This window comes from Diplotaxodon limnothrissa, linkage group LG18, assembly GCF_057381915.1.
Source record: "Diplotaxodon limnothrissa isolate DT_005_m linkage group LG18, D_limnothrissa_male_GT1.1, whole genome shotgun sequence".
Classification (NCBI taxonomy): domain Eukaryota; kingdom Metazoa; phylum Chordata; class Actinopteri; order Cichliformes; family Cichlidae; genus Diplotaxodon; species Diplotaxodon limnothrissa.
In genome coordinates this window covers 41933971-41959449 of record NC_140613.1, presented here as the reverse complement: position 1 = coordinate 41959449, position 25479 = coordinate 41933971, and the positions used below count along the sequence as shown (strand labels likewise).

At 43.5% G+C, this 25479-nt stretch overlaps 1 protein-coding gene across 1 annotated transcript in view; it reads left to right on the top strand.

Annotated features, from left to right (window-relative positions):
• Positions 1-2217: 2217 nt before the first annotated feature.
• The window catches only part of LOC146614196 (uncharacterized), a 94117-nt gene continuing 70855 nt past the window's right edge, over positions 2218-25479 (top strand). Inside the window, exon 1 of the mRNA XM_085377615.1 lies at positions 2218-2467. Within this exon, the coding sequence (XP_085233741.1) occupies positions 2218-2467 (250 nt within the window). The remainder of the gene's footprint in view (positions 2468-25479) is intronic.

The following is a 25479-nucleotide window of genomic DNA, read 5'->3' as shown; positions in this document are numbered from 1 at the left end:
CGTTGTTGGTGCATGGTGAGGACATACAACGGCCAGTACGTGGAGAGGCAGTGAGAACTGTGCTGCTCTGGAATAGCTTGCGGCCAGAGGACGCTGCGGTGACCGTCGCTGCCCCTCTCTTTACAGCACCTCGGAGCGGAGAGATTGACAGGACGGCCGAGGACGCCGCCGGGTTTTCCTTGCCCCGCTCCGATTGACTGGATTTTAATTCCGTGGCTGACACCACTGGACTTTTAGTGTGTTTATGTTTTATTGGTTTTTATTGTGTGTTCTCCCTGGCCAGGGTTGTTTTAATTGCTTTTAATCTTTTAAACGGTTTTTGTGTAATAAATTATATTTTAGTGATACAGTTTTTATACTGTTCTATTCCCTTGGCTGCTCCACTGCTCCGTCCATTTTTTGGAGGGTTTCCCTCCTTAGAATAACATCTGTTAATCCACTATTACACTTGTACAATAAAGAGAAAAATACAGACTCAAACTGGTAGAAAGTAGCAGAGCAAGGAACAGGGACTGAAGGGTCAAGAGCAGGTGGTGTCATCTGAGCCCTGGCATCATTCACCTTTTCCACAAAGAAATTTTTCCCACATGCTTCAGAGGAACGTTCCATACCGTCAGACTGAGGAACATTTAGAACAACATCAACCGTATTAAATAAAACACAAGGTTTAACAGTTTAACAAAATGATATTTAACAGATACTTTATTTTGGCATCTTTCACGGTACCCACAGTCCCCACAGTCCTCTAGCATTTGAAATGTCATATGGATGTTATATGTATATATTCAGAAAAACAGTCGCTATTCTTCCGCCTCAGCCTAAAGTCCGGGAAGAATTAAAATAAGCACAGATAGGCAGTAAGAAAAGATGCTGGACTCCCTGACATTCACCCAGGTCTCTGTTATGTAGAGGAAATAGAGGGTATTGAAGGTGAAGGTAATTGATCTTTCTGAGTTAACTTCTTCCAAACCATCCACGTGCCTTTTAGATATTCCTACATGACTGCTCAATTAAGTCCTATCATAATCATGCCAATACCACTCTGCCTCTAATCATTAGTCATTATTAATCTCGGTTTCTCTTTTACAGCATCTCTTTGTTCTGTCTTTCTCTCCTCACCCCAAACCAGTCGCACAGATGTGCGCCCCTCCCTGAGACTGGTTCTGTAGGATGCTTATTCCTGTTATAAGGGAGTTTTTCCTTCCCACTATTGCTCAGGGGGGTGATATGACTGTTTGGGTTTTCTCTGTTTTCTTTGTATTTTTGTAGTGTCTTTACCATACAATATAAAGTGCCATGAGGCAACTGTTATTTTAATTTGGCACTATATAAAATTGAATTGAATAAACTTAAGTGTCATTACTGTTTGTTACAGAAATGTTCCAAAAGGTGATGTAATGAAACATGGATATAAGAAGTTGGATATTGTATTCATCAATGTTAGAAGCAAGTGGAAAAAGTGTTGAAATGAACAAAAAGGAATAATGTCTGGTTAATGTGGGAATTGAGATATCAACATACATCAGTCTGTTAGAAAGTGAAAAGAGCAAAGTGTCTTGAGAAGAGCATAGTATTCAGCAAACACGGCTGAGTCCTGACAGTGGAAGGAAGTGAAAGCTGAAAAATTTTAATAGGGAAACAACAGAATTCATAGTGGGAATAGGTCAGAGAAGAAAGTGGCAGAGAGAGAGAGTAAAACAGAGAAAGGAAAAGCGAGAGAGCTAGTGTGCTATGCCCGAGGACTTGAGGCTCACACACAGAGCACAGTGCTGGCAGAGAGACAGCAGCAGAGGGGAAACTATAGAGAAAAAGGGCTTCACACTCTGTGAGCAGCCACAGCTTTTCACAATGATTGCTACTGTTAACACAGGGACAGATCTGCAGTACACAGATAACAAGAGCTGAAAAGGGATTAAGAAAACTCAAACTGATCCAAGATTGAAGAACAGCGGAGTGGAGCTGGACAAACAGAAGCCCACAGAGGTGGAGGATAACATGAACTAAAGAGACAACCTGACAAAACCAAAACATTTTCAATCCCTAAAAAAAAAACAAAAAAACGGACACACAGGAAGGAGACTGTGGCAGCTTTCTTCAGTTTTTTTTTCAAACAGCATAAATTACTTTTTGAAGACAAAACTTGAAGAAGCCAAAACTCTGGAAGAAGAAAAGGACGAACCCTGGAGTATAGAACTAATATTCTGCTCAGCAGCAAAGATGCCAAAGTCCTCCACCCATCTTGGTCAACCGGGATCAGCAGGTTCTAGAAGTCCCAGCTTAAGAAAAGAACAGCAGTTCAATCGCTCGTGCATGCTGCGGATTGGAGAGAGGCTGATGAGGGCAGGCAGTGAGAGCAACCTGGTCCAGAGACCCACTCCAGTGCAAAGTCAAAACCAGACTTCCTCATCTGGATTAGGGCAAAGGTCAAATGGCAGGACACAAACTTCAGCCCATGAGGACAAGCTCAGTAAGTGTACAAGAATAACCTCCAGCAAGGGTAGGAAGTCTTCCCTCTGTTAATCTAACTGAATGCTTTAATAACAAAATGTAACAAAAGTTATTCTCCAGATATATTTCAGAAGTAGAAAACAGAAAAACAATCTTCCAGCACAGCTGCTGTCACAAAACTGGTTTTAAATTGAAAAACGCAGTGACTTTATCCATAATGTATTTTACCAACCATCTACATGTCCTCTTTCGCTACATCCATGAATCTCCTCTGAGGTCTTCCTGGCACTCTATTTTCAACATCCAATATATCAACCATCCCTCTGTTGTATGGCCAAATCATTTCAACCTTGCCTCTCTAGCTTTTCTGATTTCACTTCTAATTTTATCAACTCCGGTGACTCTCAATAAAAATCTCAACGTCGTCAACTCCACCTACACCACCACCACCTCCAGTTCAGCCTCCTGTCTTTTTGTCAGTACCACCATCTCCATACATCATAGCAGGTCTCTTTACCATCTCGTGAACCTTCCCTTTCACTCTTGCTGCTCTCCATCTGTCACAAAATCCCCGCTGACACTGGTCTATCCTGTCTGCACTCTCTTCTTCAACTCTCTTGTGCAGTATCTGTTGCTTTGGATGGCTAATCGCACGTATCTGCCTTCAATATATCTACTCCTTGCATGTTCATCTCTCCCCATGCCTCCCTCATACACATGTATTTTCGTGTTTCTAATAATTTCACTCATGTGTAAATAGCTGTAACTGAAAAAACACTTTTTTTTCCTTGACCTCTGTAAACATGCTGCAGTGTTCATTGCCTTAATTACAGGTCATACTGAATGAAAAATCAAATATATTTTGTGAAATATTTCATATCACTCCAAGCCTCTTACTACACTCTTCATTTCTTTGCACTCCTTTCTGGCAATTGCATTGTAAAATGATGATATAACTATAGTTATCTATTTACTATTAGCTCATGCCTGGAACACCTCACTCAGGAGGTGCCCAGGAGGGATCTGTCTCAGATGCCCGAACCATTTCAACTCGTTCCTTTCGTCTGGAGGAGTATTGGCTGTAGTCTGAGGGACTCCTGGATGGCTGAACTCGTCTTGTGAACAAGACCCTGATATACTTAAGCTGCTCCACGTTAGACTTTACCTCAGTGCTATTCAAAAAAAATAATCCTATTTCCTTAAATCCAAACAGTGGTTGCAATCTACCACTACACTGATTTCTCAGACTTTTTATCTGATTTAGTGCTCAGCTCAGATAAAATAATTATTGTAGGTGATTTTAACATCCATGTAAATACTAAAAAAGACAGCCTCGAAACAGATTTAATCAGTATTAGACTCAATTGGTTTCTTTCAAAATGCAAAAAGAACCAACCCACTTCAGTAACACTCTGGATCTTGTGCTGACATGTGGCATAGAAACTGAGCAGTTTTCCTGAAAACCTCTTTTGTCCGATCATTTCCTGATAACATTTACATTTACAATAATTGATTACACAGTAGTAGAGAATAGATTTCATCACAGTAGATGTCTTTCTGAAAGTGCTAAGTAAGTAAGTAAGTTTAAGGATATACATGTAATTCATCCACTGTCATCTTCTTCAATGCCGTGTGCCAGCACAGTACAGAGCAGCTACCTGAACACTACTCGCACCAAGGTTGATTATCTTGTTATCTTGTTCTTGTTGTTTTTAATTCTTGTACTTGACTCCCTAACACAACTCTCAAACACGCACCTTAAAACAGATAACTCATAAGCTGGAGAGGAAATGGTGTCTCACTAATTTAGAAGATCATCATTTAGCCTAGAAAAATACTCTATAAAGAAGCTCTACATGAAGCTAGAGAATCTTACTTTACTATCTGAGAGTGAAAAAAACAGGTTAAAAAGTAGTTCGTCCAATTTTTTACTTCTAGGCGGGACTACTATAATTCATTACTATGAATTAAGGATTAAGGATTAAGGATATTAAGGGTGTCCTAAAAACTGCCTGAAAAGCCTTCAGTTGATCCAAAATGCTGCAGCAAGAGTCCTGACAGGGACTAGAGAGAAAGATCATATTTCTCCTGTATTGGCTTCCCTTCATAGGCTCTATGTTAATTCCATCCATCCATCTGCTTCCGCTTTATCCGGGGCCGGGTTGCCAGGGCAGCAGCCTAAGTAGAGAAGCCCAGACCTCTCTCTCCCCAGCCACCTCCTCTAGCTTATCCGGGGAAACACTAAGGCGTTCCCAGGCCAGCCGACAGATATAATCTCTCCAGCGTGTCCTAGGTCTGCCCCGGGGCCTCCTCCCAGTGGAACATGCCTGGAACACCTCACCCAGGAGGCGCCCAGGATGCCACCTCAACTGGCTCCTTTCGATGTGGAGGAGCAGCGGCTCTACTCTGAGCCACATCACTGCGGCCGCAGCACCAATCCGTCTGTCGATCTCCGGCTCCCTTCTCCCATCACTCGCGAACAAGACCCCGAGATACTTGAACTCCTCCACTTGGGGCAGGAACTCATCCCCGACCTGGAGTGGGAACTCCACCCTTTTCCGGCTGAGAACCATGGCCTTGGATTTGGAGGTGCTGATCCTCATTCCCGCTGCTTCACACTCGGCTGTGAACCGTTCCAGTGCGAGCTGGACGCCATTACCCGATGAAGCCAACAGAACCACATCATCCACGACAAACAGAGATGAGATTCTGCGGCCACCGAAGTGAAAGCCCTCCGCCACTTGGCTGCACCTAGAAATCCTGTCCATCAAAATTTATGTTAATTCATAATCAAAGATAAAATCCTATTCCTCACAAAGAAAGTCTTGAATAATCAGGTTCCATCTTATTTTAATGACCTTATATTACCGTATCACCCGGATAGAGCACGTTGCTCTCAGACTGTGGGTTTGTTTGTGGTTTCTAGAGTACCAGCTTCCAGACAGACACCCTCTCTACTTTTAAGATTAGGCTTGAAACATTCCTTTTTGACAAAGCATATAGTTAAGGCAATAGGTGTAGCTCGCTGGGGGATGATGCAATGAGTGTTTCCTCTTCCTCACCCTTTTTACTCACTATGTGTTTATACATCTCTCTGCATTTAATTATTGGTTATTATTAATCTCTGGCTGTCTTCCACAGCATGTCTTTGTCCTGTCTTCTTCCACTCACTCCTAACCAGTCATGACAGATGGCCACCCCTCCCTGAGCCTGGTTCTGCTGGAGGTTTCTTCCTCGTAAATGGGAGTTTCTTCCTTCCCACTGCCACCAAAGCACTTCATGTTAGGGGGTTCTTAGGGAGAAAGTCTAATGGTGTGATAGCTAAGACACTGTAATGTCCTTACCATGCAGAAGTTTGCTGGTTCTAAATTAGTGATATATAGGGATACAAAGTAAATAAACAACTTAAGCTCAAGTGCATAGAACAGAGTAGCTAGTAGTGGATGCCCATTCATTAATATCCACTTCTGAACAGACAATTGTTTTGTCTCTTGTAAGTTCATTTGGTCTGAGACATTAAAGTTCCCAAACTAGAGAATAGTTGGGTTTAGGATACTGTCCTTGAGGATCTGTCATGGGTGGAAGAAGTCTGCAGGAAAATGCCATAATTTGTTTGTGAGAATAAAGGACCCAAGGCACAAAGCACTGATGGTACATGGAAGCTTTATTTGCAATGTTTATGTTCGCACCTGTGCAGGTGCCTTGTTCCGTGCCACACCTTTCTTGTCAGGTCCCGACATCCTACTGAAGTAGGGAGGCATGACAGGGTGATGGAAAACAGCTGTGTGGGCCAGGCTTCCCTGACACCACACCCTTGAACCCGTTGCTCCATTCTCGGGCTGCCACAAATGATTATTTTGATAGTCGACTAGTCACCGATTATTTTTGCGATTAGTCGACTAATCAGATCATCATCCATTGGACGTAAAACTACAGCTTATTGCACCAGCAGCATCTGCTCTTATATAACTATCATTAGCTTACAGCTTGAAGTGTTTAAGGTATGTGCTAACTAACAATAAAGACAAGATGATAGTTCATTTTTATGAAATTTGCAGATTGTTTCGGTGAAGTTTAATAAACTCCTTGCTATCTAAAATATAACAGGACACCGGAGTATATTCTCGAGCATCTCACACTTCTGATAATCAGCTGTCTGCTTGACGTTTATTCAGCTGTGTAAAAACTATAACTTTAATCTCAGCCAAACCGATTTACTCAGGAACAAATAAAATACTGAAAAAAGCCAAACAATAAAATTTTTAAGTTATCTAAGTGACTCATATATCATGTTTAACCTGAGTAGCGAAAGAGGGCGGTGGGTTTGAAAACGATTTGCTGGGAGTCCGGTGTTCTCACGGCTCTAGTGAGCCTTGCCCCCGGCTCGCTATCGAGCTAGCGGGTAACAGATGTCTCCGAAAACGTCGGAGCACTTTTGAAAATTTGTGTCTTGATAAACCAAACAGATATTTGAGGTTTACACAGCTACATTCTCGCCTGAAAATATGTTAAAAGTTTATTTTGTGACCCAGAAAGAATAATAAGAGTAATATTAAAACTAACTAGCTGCCGCCATTGTTGGAAACTGAGCTGGGCCGCACGGTTCCTGAATTTGGACACAGCTACCATACCGGACACAGCTTCTTCTTCTTCTTCTTCGTTGTTTAACGCCAGCTGGCATCCTTGTACATGCAGTGCTGCCATCTCCTGTTTCAGTCCGTTATTACACTCTTAAATCCTGCTACTTATTCCTGCGTCTTTTGGGATCTTACAAAGCTTCAAACGACGCGTCGACTATTAAATCAGTCGTCAACGATTTTAATAGTCGACGTAATCGTGACTAGTCGACTAATCGTGGCAGCCCTACTCCACTCCTCCCCTGCAGCTGAGCTACAAACCACACCCCGCCACATAGTTATCATGTCTTTTTTGTGAGTCTTTGTGTTTGTCCCAATTCCGAGGCTGCATTTGAAGGCTGATTACATCACAGCCAGGCAGCGAAGGCTGTCCCAATTCAAATGCATCCTTCATCACCCCGGATTTCAAGGATGGGTCGGTGTATCTTTCGTGGCCCAACCTATTAAAGAATTCATAGTGCGGCCCAAGAATAACTCCAAAACATTGCTTTGGCATTGCTTGAAATAGAATCAAATGTGAAAAAAACAAAAAACAAATGAAAGCCGTAGGATAAATTTTGTTATTTATTGTATTTATGTATTTATTTTTGGCACAATAGTATAGTAACACAATAAAGATGTTCTTCTTCTGATAATGTTATCACTCTATAAATGTTATTAGAAAAACATGACACTGACACTAATAGAAAATAATTACCTAGACCAGAGACTCTGCTTTGCCAAAAGGCTAGAGGGCTTTCGCTTCATATTGTGCTACTGCTTTGAAACAGTCACTGACCCTGTCCTGGCTCATTTTTGTCTTTGCTGTAAGGGAAAATTGTGTTGGCTCAACACTATGCTACAGATGCAACCGATCAAATAAAATTGAAAAAAAAAAAAAAAAGCACAGAAAGAAAAGATATAATCTACTTTATTATTCAGTAAGTACAAGCATTTTTTTAAAGACCCACAATTACATTGATGGGCAGCAAGGTAGCTTTGTGGTTAGCAGTGTTGCCTCATAGCAAAAGTCCTGATTTCACTATGTGACCGGGGACTTTCTGTGTGGCGTTAGCATGTTTCTCCCTATGCTTGTGTGAGTTCTCTCTAGGTACTCCGGCTTCCTCCAACAGTGCATTACCGTACTTACCACTGAAACACACTCACCCTAACCCCCTCAGGCCTATGTTAGAAGGATTTAAGGGTATCAGAACATTTCTGGCTCTGATTTCATTAGTCTTTAGTGATAGCAAAACAGAGGTCATTGTATTTGGGGCCTGGACTTGGAGCCTCTCACATCCTGTGTCAAAGCAGATGGAACAACTTTGGGGTGAAAATTGAACCAGTGCCTAAAAAGGACAAAGCAAATAAGTATGGCGAAGGGAAATATCTTTTGTTCAGCTTAGGCAGCTATCTAAAGTCAAACCTTCGATCTCTTTTCACAACAGAGAGAGATTTACATATATTTGTGATCACTCGTCTTAAATATTGTAATGCAGTTTATGTTACATTTACTGTTATGTTTCAAATGATCCAGCATGCTGCTGCTTATCTACTGGCATAAACAGTCACATGGCAGGGCACATGGGAGAGGCACAGAAATGAATTGGCAGGAATACCACAGGGGCAAAACACCTACTGGAAGAACTAGAGCTATAGAACTGTATACAATCAACAAGGCCCTGAGAACCTTCATCAGGAATTCAACGGCGATGTCACAGTCATGCCAAAACCCAGTTGTGGGACAATGGACCCATGATCGACACAGTCAGTACTGGAACTGGCAAAATTGTTTATGTATTGGGAGCAGGCGTCAGTGGAGCAGCAACAACTCAACCGGCTGCAGGAACCGCCCATCATCGCCGATGATCCCCCTAGCCCCAGAGGTCGTCTTTGAGTGCATTGGAATGGAGCTCATTGTGCCATTTCACAGGAGCGCATTTCTTTGTATTAGTTCTGGTGGAGCATGCAACACGATATCCCAAAGTAGTGTTGGTGTGCACCATTTCTGCGAAAAGTGTGGTGCTGTTTCAGGTCATCTCATCTTTCAGTAAGCATCCCGTAAGTGTTACTGATTGACCAGAGCACATTGTTCATGTCTCCCACACTTAAACTGTAGAAATTACTGGGCATTAAATATGTTTGGAAGCTGAATAAGACCATGATTCGTATGTTCATTCATGAGAATGAACGCAATAGAGATTGCTGCTTTTGTTTTCAGTGCATGAGGGCACAGCCTTCATGTCTTGCACACTAAAGGACCTGTATGAATTACTGGGCATTAAATGTCTTTGGACCAGCATCTGCCAACCTCAGACTGACAGGCTGGTGAAGTGCCACAGGCCTCCACGGGGTCTTCTCCCTTTGAGTTATTGATCAGTAGCAAGCCGCAGAGCATACTGGACATTATTAAAGAAAACTGCTTATAACGCTCAAGCCCAGGGAAAAATAAAATGTATTATGTTCTGGACCTGAGAGCAAAGCTACAGAAATTGAGAAAGTTATTATGGGAGGATTTGCTCTAGGCCCAGGAACAGCAGCAGCTCCTGTCCAAAGAAGGGGGCTAGGCTCAAGCTGTCATGTTACGGCTATGTGCAGGGATTGGACCCAAACGCAAACTCACTGACACAAGGAATAAACTCAAAAAACCACAGCTGTATTGGCGGGCAGGGGAAAAGGATACTAAACTAAACTAAACTGGGAAACTGATAGAACTAATGCACACGAGAAGACACTGGGAAACACACAGCATGAGGGACGACGCAACATGGAACTGAGGGGAACTGACATAAATACACAGAAGGTAATGAGGGAAGTGAAAGCACACAGGGAACACAGCTGAGGACAATTACAGTTGACAGGACGGGGAGGACACAAAACTGAAAACGCTGACACCAAGACGTGAACCTTAAACGTAACACAGGAAGTGCAAAGAGACAGCCTGGAGAGAGAGAGGGAGAGAAGTCCAAAAACAAAACGTCCACAAAAAACAGTGCCTGCAGGGAGCAGTTCATAAATAATTCAGGGGGCCGACCTGGAGGACGGAAACACAGGAGTCCGACCGTGCGGACGGCAACAGGGGCGACAGGGCAGTTCTGGAGGCCGACCGTGCGGGAAGCAACGGCGGCAACGTGGAAACCGTTCTGGAGGCCTTCCACGATGGCCAGGGCATCCAGCCAGCGGCCTGGAAAGTGGCCAGTGATGCTGAGGAGATGACTGTGGAAAAGCCAGCCATGCTAGACGTGGACGAGGAAGTGACGTGGCAACCGCAGGACCAGACGGCAGCGTGGCAGCTGCAGATAGTGATATTGCAGGCCGGATGAATCCCTCAGACCCTCCAGCGAAGACAGGCGGCGGCTGAAGCGGCCCATCAGACCCTCCAGCAGGGTAGAAGACTAAACACAGAACAGAGGGCACAGAGAAACATGAGGGGCAAGGGATCAAAACCTAGGAACCATAGAATAAATCATAAATGAACTTTACATAATACAAAAATCACAAAGAACTGAAAACACTGGATCAGGAGACCCAGGACCCTGACACAAGCTATTTTCAGAGATAAGAAATATGCGGTTTGATGGAGGGAGGCGCAATATTTGTGGTACCACAAAGAGGTGTCACGGGGTGGAAAGGGACAAGTTATCTAAGTTTTTTTACTGTGCATGTTTTTGTTGTGTTTTATCTTTTTAATGTTTTAATATTGTACATTGGGTTATTTTTATGAGTTTTACTGCATGTTTTAATGGTATTTATTTGGTGACTTGTCCTGGAAAGACTCCACCCCTACCTGATAATAAACTGATCACACCTGCGAGAGATCCCAGAGAGGCCAATAAGAGGGCCTGCCAGACCACAGGAAGGAGTCGACCGAGAGGCAAGAGAGGACCGAAGCATGAAGGCACCCATGAGTGTCACGGGAACCCACGAGAGCCTGGAGTGACACGGAGGCTTAAGAGATGAGGCCCGAGAGGCCTGACGTGAGGCTTCAGGGTGAAGTCACAGAGGCGTGACACATGGCGTGACACATGAGGCCTGACATGAGGTTTGAGAGCGGCACGAAAAGAGTGACACATAAGACGGTTGGAGCTTGGCGTTCCAGGAAAGGACGATACAGCACCAGCGACTAGGGACGCGGAGCGAACAGTCGGACGGCAGTAGCAACAAGAGCCCAGCCTGTGCACTGCGGGAGAGCTGGTGCTGATTTGCAGTTTTAAAGAAGCGGCGGGCGGAGTTGAGAGCTCTGCCCACCCGGGGTAAGTCTTCGACTTATCCCCTTTTTACGAATGAAAACTGCCTGAAAAGAATAGTGACTGCCGCTCCCTCCCTTTCTCCAGCGTACCGGGACGCGGAATGCGGGGAGTAAGGCGAGGACTCCGCTGGGTTTCCTTTTTACACCACTTTGCTGGATTTCTTTAGTTCTTTGTGACTTTTATACCGTGCCGGATGCCACTGGACTTTTAATGTTGTGTTTTATTGATTTGTATTGTGTTACCCCTTGGCCAGGGTTGTTTTAATTCATTTTACATTTTTTAACTATTTAAATATAATAAATTATATTTTAATTATACAGTTTTTTAATCGTGTGCTTTCCCTTGGCGGCTCCACTGCTCTGTCCGCTTGGAGGAAGGTTTCCTTCCTTTAGAAAAAACACTGTGGAAATATAAACACCTTCATTACAGAGGCAGGAAGGTGCATCCACAAATGGATAAAAAGGCAGCCATCACATCCTATGAGCCTATGAGCCAGTTACTGAAACTCCAAAAGTTGATTCTGTTCATCTGGACGTAGCGTTTTTCAAAACGTTACGATTTACTTACCTGGTTGATTGAGAATGCATCAAGTTCCTGAAACTGTTCAAACCCTTATTTTCAACCCATAAGAGAGGGAAGAGCACTTCAGATCTGGCCCCCTCCCAAACCTCCTCGTGTATGTCCAGTGGACCTCTGACATTGTCTTTTCCTGAGCTTTTTTTTTACAAACTTCCTCAACATTGATTTCAGGGTTTTGTTAAACCTCTAATGAAGTGCATCAGTTAGCGTATGGTAGAGACTTGTTTTGGCTCCAGTAAGTTCCCAAGATTTATAGATTTCCTTCAACAGGTTGGAAGTGAAGTTTGATCCTTGGTCTGTCGGGATTTCTTTTGGAATACCCACCCTTGTAAACATCTGTATCAGATAATTATCAATTTAGCAGGCTTTAACAGCTCTGCCTGCCCACAAGAATGACATACTAAAGGGCATTTAAATGGTCTCAGTTTAAATGGTCTAACATTGTTACTGCTAGTGATTGGAAAACTTTGCTTAGGGCCTTTAGTTCTATTTCCATTCCCACCCCCTGACTTACCCACCATCACAGAGACTGAACTGGGTTTTCCTGTCATGTACCCTTTTTTTTGGGCATCAGGCTGCAGCTGTGCACTACTTTGAACAGTTTGTTTGTGGGGCTCACGAGCATTCCAGCATCACCTGCTGCACCTCCCAACAGTGGCTGATGCTCCCAGCGTTCCGACTGGACTTCCTGCTGAAATTGACTGAACTGGTGGTGCATTTTCGGCCACTGTTTATCTGGCATTGAATGTCAGACGAACGGTGCTCTAGGCCCAGGAACATCACTGGCCTGATGCAGCATGCTACATTGTTTGTCCCAGGTGGTTGTGGTGATATACTGCAAGATGCTGTAGATGCAGCAGCAGCAACAGTTGCAGGACACACTGGCTGGCACCTTCATTAATATCACACTCAACTAGCTGTTTTATCTTCCCATTGCACTGATGGGTGGACAGTTCTCAGGTGCCTGTTTTCTTGCAGACTCTACACTCTGCCTATGTATTGTCAGTAAAATTGAAATGGTTCCAGATTTAGCTTCTTTTCTTGATGTCACTGATTTTCTTTACTATACCTTTCTAATGTGTTGTCTCTTGTTGTTGCCCCTGGCTCTCATTCTCTCTCTTACTCCTGCTCTGTTTGTGTACTACTGCAAGTGTAACTACCACCCTTCCCCCCTCTGCTCAGCACAAGCACCAAGACTCACGTGTTGTGTGAGAGAGGGGCTGAGAGAGAAAAAACACAGCCGGCTCCTGTCGTTCGCTTTTGTTCGTGACCGACACATCACTAGTTAGTATCTTCCATCCATCCATCCATCCATCCATTCGCTTCCGCTTATCCTTTTCAGGGTCGCGGGGGGCGCTGGAGCCTATCCCAGCTGTCATAGGGCGAGAGGCGGGGTACACCCTGGACAGGTCGCCAGTCTGTCGCAGGGCCAACACACAGGGACAGACAACCATTCGTGCTCACATTCACTCCTAATGGCAATTTGGATTTTCCAATTAACCTATCCCCACAAGCTGCATGTCTTTGGACGGTGGGCAGCACGGTGGCACGGTGGTTAGCACTGTTGCCGCACAGCAAGAAGGTCCTGAGTTCAATTCCAACATCAGGCCGGGGTCTTTCTGTGTGGAGTTTGCATGTTCTCCCCGTGTTTGCGTGGGTTCACTCCGGGTACTCTGGCTTCCTCCCACCGTCCAAAGACATGCAGCTTGTGGGGATAGTTAGTATCTTGGCCAAGGATATTTGGCATGTAAACTGGAGCAGTTAGGTATCCAACCTTCTATTTAGCAAATGACCTGCTCTACCTCCTGAGCTACACCCATCCCAGTGGGATGGCTTTGTCTAAAGACAGAACAATTCAAATAAGTTTTAGTTACATAGAACCAATTCACAACAGCCTCGAGGTGCTTTATGTTGTAAGGTAAAGACTAATGAGCAAACACCTGAAGACGGTTGCTGTTAAAAACCTAAAAAGGAAAAGTTGAAATCTAAGGGTTCCAGAGATTTGGATCTGAAAAATAATTTGTTTATTTTAGTGCTGTCAATAGATTAAAAAATTGACTAATGAATCTCACAATTTTCTGTAATTAATCGCGATTAATTGCAATTACTTGATCAATAGCCTGGTTGCAATTACATTTTTCAATGTTATATTTAACCTTGTAACAGACATTTATGCAATATAATGAAATAAATGCAGAATAAACACAAAGAATGTATGCTTAAATTCAAAGAGACTTTGAATAGTTTTCAATCTTTTAGCACAGGTTCTCTCCTGTGAAATACAACTTTAAAAAAAAAAACCCTGTATACTAGAACAGTATACATACATACATTCTATACTATATAATATATATTAGTGCTGTCAAATAATTAAAATATTTAATCGGTTACAGTGGATTAATTTTGATTAATCATGATTAAATATCATTAATTTTTTATTCTATATTAATTGCATTTCATTTTGCATGACCAAACATACTTGAGAAAAAAGGGAAAATATACGCACTTAACATGTTTATTGAACATCTTGCGCGTCCATGTTAACAAAAAACTCTGGATACATTTATCCACTCTCTCTGCCACTCTTGGGGAGGCACTTTAAACGAGGAACCAAAGCTATGTAGGCGCAACGATATTAATAGGTCTGCAGTTTGTTGTAATGCACTTCTCAATTGTGTCTGTCAATATTTCCGACGTAGCCTTACTGAGTCCCCGATGCTCCGTGAGTGGTTTGTCACAAGCTGGGTGACGCATTGGCCAAAGTGCTAGCAGCATACGTCAATGTGATATTTTAAGCTGGAAGTGCTTCAGTGAAAAGAAAATTCCTTCTTGCACAATGTGCATAATACTTTATGTCGGTCAACTGTTCCATCTTGTTATTTTTTCAATACTCAAATTTCCCATCAAGGGCCAATGTGCGTTTATCATCTTCCATATTGAAATGATTGGTGCAGCTGCCCATCACTACCAGATCAATTGCCCATTTGCACATGTGCAATGGTAACTCTACTTGAACAAACTGCCCGAAATGCGTTGACAGAAAAAATTCAGGGATTTTGAGTTATTCTGCACTTCAGATGCATTAATTGCATTAAAATTTTTAATCGCATTGACTGTGATGGCAGATTCATTTGCATTAACACGGTAATTTTGACCAGTTTATTTCTGAGTTCTGATTTGTTCAATTATATTTGAAGCTCTGAATATAAGGCTTGTATACAAAATGCTTTTAATTCACTGAGAGTCAGATGGCATTGATCAAATGCAAGGAAAATCAGAGCTGGGGTGGGAATGAGGTGGGGTTTTCTACATAAAAGATCACTGCTTCCCAACAGCACAAGCTGTTTGTCCTGTATAAAGTACAACGTAAATGTCTCTTCATGCTGATGGTGTAATCTGAGTCTATGGTTCTTAAAGATCATGGGTTGTCACAGTTTTCTCCAGTCATTGAGCTAAGTAACTGCATGTCCAACCAAACACATGCACGCACTTTCCCAGTAGAGCAGCTTGTATCATAAGTTGTTATTATTGATAAGATATTACTGAATGTTGACTTGTTTTGAAAGGATATATAAGCCGTCATTTTAAAATCCTTCATCCTGATGGTCTAAAAGTCAGACTTGTTTCAGTAAAATTGAAAAAACTCCCTTTCCACTTCACTGTGTTTTTCTCATTGTGTTAGATGAAAGTACTCGAAGAGTGGACCAACATCAGTGTATATAACATTTTTCATTCAAACATTTAAAAAAATGCAAAACTGTCACGATTTACGGGGCAAGCCGTGTGGGATTTAAGTCCGAAAAAGAAAAATTGTCCTTTTTACTCACCACAGCCAGCCGATCTGAAATCCCGGGGTCTGACTGTGGCGAGGGGCATCGACAGCGAGGGGCACTGACAGCGAGGGGCATCGACGGCGTGAGTGCCACTTCCTTTTCGAAGGCTGGACCAACGGGCCGGACAGAACATCCTCCAGCAGGCCGGGCAGCGAAGCAGTAGTGGCTGGATGAAGGTTTGGTGTGTTAAAGATGAAGTCCTGTGCGATCGGAGGAAGCAATCCCAGTAGCCATGGAAGGCTGGAAAAGAGCCGCTGTAGCCGGCTTTCAACTGCGCAGCGAAGCTCCTTCAGAGGGTGATCCAGCCACAGGTTGAGGAGAATCTCCACCGTGTAAATAATGTCATCTTGGAGCCACTCAAGTAGTTTGGGGGTCACTGCATGGTCAGTGTTCTGATTATGGGAGACCACTGTTGCCTTCATCCTCCACATCTTCTCGAGTTTCTCTTTCAGTCATTGGTATTTCTTGAGCTTCTTGTGTTCCTTCTTCCTGATGATATTCCTGTAAGCATTTCATGCATGCCCTGCCTATTAGCATCTTGCACACTCCTGTTATGTGCTGGATTGACCCAGGGTCATCTTTGCACAGCCTGCACATGGGGTCGTGCCTGGTGTGGTAGACCCTAGCTTCTATCGATCTTGGGCTTAGAGCTTCTTCTGCCATGATTAGTGCCTCTGTGCTTTCTGGCTATATTCCTGATGTACTCATGGATCTTTATCATTTCACCCTGGATTGTGGATCTGATACTTACCAGTCCTCAGCCTCCTTCTACAATTAGTGTAGAATTTCAGCGTGCTGGACTTTGTTTGAAACCCTCCCTGCATGTTAAGGAGTTTTCTGGTTTTGATCTCAGTGGCTTCTATTTCCTCCTTTATCTGATATCAGGAAGGATGTAGCATTCAGATCTTGTTCTTCCCATTCAGCTGACCCCTCAGGACTAGGACTGTCTGTAGGTAATTGGTGCAGCTTTCCTAGCGGCCTCTTCATAGCTATCCACATTGTATGCAATTGTTGCCTTCTGGTATGTAATTCCCTCTGTTCTGACTACCATCCTTCTCTTTGTTACCATCCGACTACACTTTTCCACTCTGACTGGCATTCCAAAGTCTTTGCTGTAGATCCTGGTGTGGTTCAGTGAATCGAAGTCTCGTTCCCTCCTGGCATACAGCATTCCAGATGCCTCTCATCTATCAGCAGTATACATTAACATTATTATTATGTACCCCAGAGGTTATGCCACCAAGGAATTGTTTAACTGCCTCCAGAGATTGGCCAGTCATCCCCCTTGACCCTAGACTCTGATCCCTCCTTGGAAGACATTTTGGTGGGATTAAGGACGTCCTTGTAGTATTCCTTCCACCACCTGACAATTTTCTCAGTTGAAGTCAGCGTTCCACCTGCACTATACACAGTCCTGAGTTGCCTGATGATTTGCTAGAATCTCTTCGAGGCAGTCTGAAAGTCTTTTTCCATGGCGTCTCTGAACTCCTCCCACACTCCAGTTTTTGACTCAGCATCTGCCCAAGCTGTGTTCCGCTTGTCCTGTCAATACCTATTAGCTCCCTCCAAAGTCTCACAGGCTAATCAAGCCCGATAGGATTCCTTCTTCAGCCTGGTGGCTCCCTTCACCTCTGGTGTCCACCGTTTGGTTCAGGGGTTACCACCATGACAGACACCAACCACCTTGCAGCCGCTCAGGGCAACGGAGGTGCTGAACATGGTTTGGACCAGTCCCCAGTCTCCCTCAGAATGCTGTTGTGGCCTCTGCCAGGCATTCCCAGTGCACCCTCACTATACGGTTAGGTACACCAGGTCTGTCCAGCATCCTCCCCTGCCACCTGATCCAACTCACCACCAGGTGGTGATCAGTTAACAGCTCAGTCTCTCTCTTTTCCTGAGTGACCAGAACATATGTCAGTGACCAGAACAGATCCGGGAGGCCGTTCCTCCCAATCATGCCCCTCAAGGTCTCACTGTCGTTGCCCACATGAGCACTGAAGTCTCCCAGTAGGACAACAGTGTCCCCAGGCAGAGCACCCTCAAGCACCCCACCCAGGTACTCCAAGAAGGCTGGTTCCCTGACCCGAAGGCACAGGGAATAAACGCTCTCGTCCACTATGAGAAACCCCAATGTATGTACATATTTGCATATTTTGGCATATTTTATATGTTTTGGATCATCACACTAATTTAATATTGGACAAAGACAACATTAGTTACCACAAAATGTAGTTTTTAAATGATGACTTAATTTATTATGGGATATAAGCTATCCAAACCTGCTTAACCCTGTGTGAGAAAATAAACCTAAACCTAAGACCTAGTTGTGCCACCTTTGGCAGCAAGGGTGGCAACAAACCATTTGTGATAACTGGTAAATCTTTCACATCACTGCGGAGGAATTTTTTGCCCAGTATTCATGGCTGAATTATTTTAATTGAGCCATTTTGGTAGGGTTTCAAGCATGAATGAGCTATTTAAGGTCATGCCTGTGCATTTTTGAACCATTTAGTCTATTTGCTGGTTTTAGATCATTGTGCTGCTGAATAACCTACGCATGCTTGGGTGTCAGGACGTAATGTGCAGACATTCTTCTACAGGATCTTCTGGTAGAGAGCTGAATTCCCAGTTCTGTTATTTATGGCAATTCATTAAGGTCCTGAAGCAGCAAAACAGCATCAGACTGTCATACAACCACCACCATGTTTGATTGTTAGTATTATAACCTTTATATGAAATGCTGTGTTGTTTTACACCAGATGTAATGCAAACCTTCCAAAAGGTTGTCTCCTCGGTACACAAAATATTTTCTTGGAGATCACCAAGATGATGTTGGCAAATATAGGAAAAGCCCTTATGTTCTTTTTGGTCAGGAGTGGTTTTTTGCCTTCGTGGTTTCCCATGGATGCCATTGTTGCCCATTCTTTTTCATGCTGTTGAATCATGAACTCTGAACCTAACTGAGGCAAGTGAAACCTGCAATTCTTCTTGGTTATGGCTTCTTTGGAGATCTCCTGGATGAGACATTGGTGTTGTCTTGGAGCAATTTTGGTAGGCTGGACACTCCTAGGTTCATCACTATTTAAAATTTTCTTCTATTTGTGGGATAATGGCTGTCACTATGGTTTGCTGTAGTCCCAAAGCATTAGATTCATTAGAACATTCCAGACTTATAGATATGTCAGCGGTAGGTGCCAGGTACTTTGAGATAGCTTAATTAATGAAATAACCATTTCAATCAAATCTGCATTTTGTATTTACTCTGATTATTTTTGTCTAATAATAAAATTTGTTTGGTATACTGAAACATTCAAGCATGATAAAAATGTGAAAAAACAAGGAATCAGGACAGAGACGAATGCTTTTTCATAGCACTGTAGATCAATACTGCTGATTAACAGAATTTTTACTTTTGTTTAAACTGCATGTGTGAAGCTGATATACGATGTTGTGCGTGTGTTTTTATTTTGTAGTGCTATTATATTAAGAAAACTGAGCAAGGTGACAAATCCAAACTTGATCACATATGAATGTGTTAGTTTCATTTTTAGTTTTTACACAAAGAAAGTTCAGGTATCATAGTGTTTACATTTAAAGAAAATGTTTTTGTCCACTCACAATAAAAAAAAACAAATCCTTCCAGCTATGTTAGAAAATGATTTTCCATCTAACCAGAAAAAATGTCCTTATTTCAGACAATGCTCCAGGACAGGTTTAAATGTCAAGAAGATGACGTAAATATACTCTGTATCTGTACACTACAAGAAATGGGTGAATTTAAAACTTATGCTCGTTAAGTACTGGTGTCCATTATTATTCAACGATTTTTGGCCATACAAGCAACAAAAAATAGAATCTTGCCCAAGGATATTTGACATGCAAACTAGAGCAGCCAGGGATCAAAGTTATTAAACAAGATATTTAGTTGTATATTTCTACATGGAAGCTATTGCAGTCCTTGAAATCCTTGAAAGGACTGCAATAACTGTGATAAACTGTGATTTTTACTATTTAACTGGAGATTTACGAGTTGGTTTACTGTGGTAACTCATGACAAGGTAAAAGACAAAATAAACATTGAAATATTTTAAACATAAGTTTCCATTTCTACCACTTCTAAAAACTTATAAAACATACTTGATGACACAATACACACACTAATACGTGTTTTAATGTAACCTACGATGTGTAGATGTGATGCGTTAATGTGCGCTGGTTAATTTGCATATTTCTCCTAATACAGGACAGACTATAGAGCTGTTTGAAATATGACAATTTCATATTTGAACTATGAAGCAGCAATGTACACTGCTCAAAAATACTAAAGGAGCACTTTGAAAACACATTTTTGGTCAGACATTCACACCAGTGGCATGCAGAAGGTCATTTTGTAGGGATCTGTCAGTGCTCATCCTCCTTCACAAAGGAGCCGAGACCAGTCCTGCAGATAGGTTAAGGACCTTCTATGATCCTGTCCAGCTCTTCTTGAGGAACCTCCTATCTCCTATCTCTCCTCTATGGTGTTGAGACTGTTCTGGAAGACACAGCAAACCTTCTGGCAATGGCACATGTTGATGTGCCACCTTGGAGGAGTTGGACCACTGTGCAACTTCTGGAGTGTCCAGGCCAAGCTACCAATAGTGACACTGAGCCAAATGCAAAAGTACAGTCAGAAAAGACCAGAAGGGAAAAATATCAGTGTCCTCCATATGTAAAGCCTTTCCTGTTTGGGGGAGTGGAGGGGGCTGTCTTATTTCCCCCCTCTAGTGCACCTGTTGTTAATTTCATTAACACCAAAGCAGCTGATTAGTGATTATGATACCACTGTGGTGGGGCTCATCTCAGGGGGAGATGAGACTGCATACAGAGCTGAAGTTCAGAGGCTGTCAGATTGGTGTGCAGACAACAACCTGGACCTCAATACCACCAAAACAAAAGAACTGGTAGTTGACTTCAGAAGGAGGAAGTCCGAGCTGCAGCCTGTCAGCATCAACGGGGAGTGCGTGGAAAGGGTCTCCAGTTTCAAGTTTCTGGGTGTGCACATAGACACAGACCTCCAATGGAGCTCTAACACCTCTGCGGTCTTAAAGAAGGCCCAACAGCGTCTCCACTTTCTGAGAATCCTCAGAAAAATGGACCTGAAGAAGGAGCTGCTGACCGTCTTCTACCGCTGCTCCATTGAAAGTGTGCTGACATATTGCATCGGTGTGTGGTTCTCCAGCTGCACCACAGCACACAGAAAGGCACTCCAGAGGGTCATCAACATGGCCCAAAAAATCATTGGACATCCTCTTCCCTCCCTGAAGGACCTGTACAGCACTCGCTGTCTCAAGAGGGCACACAGCATCGTACGGGACTGCACACACCCAGGACACTGGGTGTTTAAGCTGCTGCCGTCTGGCAGGAGGTTCAGGCTGCTGAGGTCCCGAACAAATAGACTCAAGGACAGCTGTTACAACAGGGCAATAGCCCTGATCAATGTAAATAGCTGACCTGACTGGATACCTCCCTGGACTTTTTTAGGGGGAGTTTACAATGTTTAAAACGATAACAATAATATTTATATTTATAACAAGGTGCAATAATAATTAATGTGCAATAATAACAGTGTGCAATACACATACACTTCTTCTTTTTTATACTAAGTTAATATACTGTGTTGTGTTGTTTGTTGCGTTGTGATGTGTCATATCGTGTCGTGTTGTGTTATATGTAGTGCCGACGTAGGACAGTTTTTCCAATTTCATTGTACTACTGTACTATGTATGACTGTGCAATGACAATAAAGAGTTATCTTATCTTATCTTATTAACAATCCCCCCAGCTACTTAACTGACCACATTAACATCCCACAAGTGTAAATGACTTGATGATATACTCTAATAAAAACTGTTCCTATAATTTTTGAGGAGTGTATAAACACTCCTGAATAAACATATATCCTCATGCTAGTGCACTGAACTGTTATGGTTGTCAGCTGACATTGTTTTAACCTGCCAGTCTCCTTCTGTGCTACCTGAAAGTCTGATCAAGATTACTTACAGTTGTCATGGGATAACTGAAATCATAATGAAGAAAATTGGTAAACAGAAAACAGTTCATTTTGAAATTATATATTATATAAATTATAATTATATAATTGTAATATTTTCCATCGAAACATGAAGATAAATAGGTATACCTGTACGAAGTATTTATAAGTAACAGTGAGTACAGTCAGAATCAGAGTGTTTCTTATGTTTCACCTGTGTTGTAAATCAGCTGTGCTGTCGTTGTTGGTTTTGTTTTGTTTTACAATCCTTTACCGTGCTCCGACCCGTGGCTCCTCTCTCGTACTTCTCCCGTGAATCTGCTCTCGTGAAAGACACTCTTTGCTCCCAATTCCTGACAACAAAAACACACACACGTTGACAGATAAACAATAAGCGAGGTTCAGACATGATTAATCACAGCCGTACTGATGAGGATTAACTCAATGATCCAGCGTTAACTGGAGCCTGGCTGCACTGCTAAATAGGTTGCTCTTCTGACTCAGTCAGCACAGCTGATGAGGGGTGACGAGCGGCAGGTCCGGCTACCTCCAGCACTGGACACTTCCAGATTGAGAAGTTGCATCGGCGACCAAAACATCCAGGAGCGAGAGAAAAACAAAAACACAAGGAGACACTAACAAAAAACAGCACACACGAGCACAACGGGCAGGTCGGCCACAATGGACTACCGATCCGACACAATATGTGTGTATGTCGGAGCCTGTAGATGTGAGGAGTGGATGGAAATGCCACACATCTATACTGATGGCATCATTCTCAGCAGCTATGGGAGTAGGTTGGAGTTAGGGCTGAATCAGTGACATTTAAACTCCACTAACAATCCTTGGCCTGTGTAATGCCAAAGCTTATTAAAGTCATGCAATCAAGTTACAGTGAAGATACTGGGGGGAAGTTACATGTACAAGTAAAAGATATTGTTTCATCTCAGCAAACTGTGAAAACTACAAAGAGGAGCAGAGGAGCAGCGGTTAATAGCTGCAGGCTTTGTGAAGTCTTTAAAATATACATGGAGTATTTTTAGCATCTGTCAAAAGGCGCCTGTATGTGATGGTGGACTCAAAGGCAGAGCCCGATGCAGACACAGCAGACACACAAGCTTTATTTACAGAACGTGAATGCAAGAGTAAATTCAACAAGGGACTCGTGGCTTGGTGACTAGACATGGCAAGGGTGTAATGGTCTAATGCAGTGAACTGTGAACAGAGGAGAGGTGGGTAGCGGGGAACTGTTAACTACTTATCCAGGAGTGAAGTGTGAATGGCTTAGTTTGAAGGAAGAGTCTGTGATGCTTTGGGGGGGTGGGGGGGGGTGACGGTCCGCGATGAGGGCTGACCTGAGTTCCAAGGGATCCTGTGAGGAGTAGTAACAAGAGGGCAGGTAGGTGCGATATTGAAACCCCATTCCGGGAGACGGCGCGTGAAGCTGGGTGGCAAATGCTGGAAGTATGATCTGATGTCTAAGCTTAACTGAGGAGTGGAGCAGTTTCATGACCAGAGAGCTGTAGCACAAAGAAAAGAAAGTAATGGGCTGAGTACTGGCATAACCTGTGATACACGGGATGAATCTTTAGAGATGTAGGGAGTTTGAGTTTGACAGCGGATGGTGAGATTTTTACGGTCGAGGCGTGGGGCAGACCGAGTGAAGTGAGTGAGTGGACCCAGGAGCAGACAGAGGCGAGGAGACTGAACTTCAGTTACAAACCAAAAACGAGCCTTTATTGTGGCTGACATGAATACTACTCAAATGGAAGCAAACATGGGTAAGAGCTAACTGAAAACCTACACTGGGAAAAACTAAGATAATTGAGCAAACACAGAAATACACATGAGGTGATCAGGAGAAGTGGCGACACATGAGGACACAGCTGACTCGAATAAAACATAATGACAACACATCGGAGAGTAACACCGGACACACTAATATGAGACACAGACCTTCAAAGTAAAACAGGAAACATGACAGGCACTGAACTAAACCTAAGAACAAACTCAGAATAACACTGAAACGTAGGACTATCATATTCAAAACAGGACAACTAAAGAATCTGAAAATAAACCGTAATACAGAAAAATACCAAAATACAAGAAACTGAAAATGCTAGGTCAAAGTGACCCAGAACTGTGGCAGAGATGATGGTGTCGATATCATAGGGTCCAATGAACCATCTTGCACCATGGTTCAGTTTACGGGAGTTTGACTTGAGAGGAATAGCCATACCTTCTTTCCAGGGGTGTACTGGGGTGCTGGTGTCCAAAGCTGATCCGAGTAGTGGTGCTGGTGGTTGACAGCTTTATGCAAGGCTTCCAGAGTTCTGACCGAAACGTTGAGCCAGTCCCGGAGGTGGTGCTGGAGTGAAGGATTTGTGATGTCAGCCTCCTCCTTTGGAAGCAAGCTGAGTGACGCTTCAAATAGAGACCGGCGGATGATGAGGTGTGTGCATTGTGCGCCTACTCTACCGACGGGAGATTTGAGGTACAGGTGGACAGGTTGTGAGTGATGACACAGTGGAGAGTGGATTCCAACTCCTGATTCAGCTGTTCTGTCTGGCTGTTGGTCTTTGGGTGGTAACTGGAGCTGAGGTTGACTTGGGCCCCTAGAACAGAAAGATTTCTAAACCTATGAGGTGAACTGGGGGCCTCTGTCCGAGGTGATCTCCGAGGTGATTCCATGAGGTTTGAAGATGTGATATACCACAAGCTTCACTGTTTCTGTGGCTGTGGGGCGTTTGTCCAGGCCAATGAAGTGTGCTGCCTTAGAGAATCTGTCAAGTACAGAAGGGATTACTGATTTTCCTGTGGAGACAGGTAAGTCAGTGACAAAAACGAGAGAAATATGGGAACAGGGGTGTGATAAACCACGGCATGTTTATGCTTTTAAGCATCTCTGTATTAACACGGTAGCTTGTTCACACGACTAGGCTGCAGCATTCCAACTGCCAGCCACACACCAACAACAACAACAACATGACAGGACCCTACACCACTCTTAAGCTGGTGAGGCATGATTGCGATGCCGCGCAGGTGCGTCCGCCTTCCCAGCCGTGGCACCACCGCCTACGTCCTGCCACAATAGCCAAGAAGGTATGGATAGAGGCTGAAGCAGGCCCAATGGCTTCTGAGTTTTGGTCTTGCTGCCAGCACAGACCAGCACTAGTCCTGCACATCCTTCTCTGTCATTCCCCACCAGAAGTGACGCTTCAGCAGAGGGATGGTCCGACCTACCTCATGATGACATGAAAACCTGTAGGCCCAGCTTAGTACCAAAGCTAATGCTTCTGAGGGGACATGTCGCCAGCCCAGGGGCCCAGTTCCTGGATCTGGCAGAGCCTGCCGAATCATTTCCTCAATCCCCCAAGAGATGAGGCCCACGCGGCAGAAGGCAGGTAGCACAGTTGACAGCTCTGAGGGATCTGCGTCAGGGGCGTACTAGTGGAACAAGGCATCTGCCTTGGTGTTCTTGGACTCTGGATGGAAGGACATAGCAAACTTGAAACAGTCAAAGAATAAGGACCACAAGGCCTGGTGGGCATCCAGGCGTTTAACTGTCTTGAGGTAAGTGAGGTTCTTATTGTCAGTGAATGGAAGTTCAGCCCGCTCTAGCAGATGATGCCACTCTTCTAAGGCCAGTTTTATAGTTAACAGTTCTGTCTCCTACATTACAATTTTGCTCCGCGGGGGAGAGACAGCATGAAAACAATGCA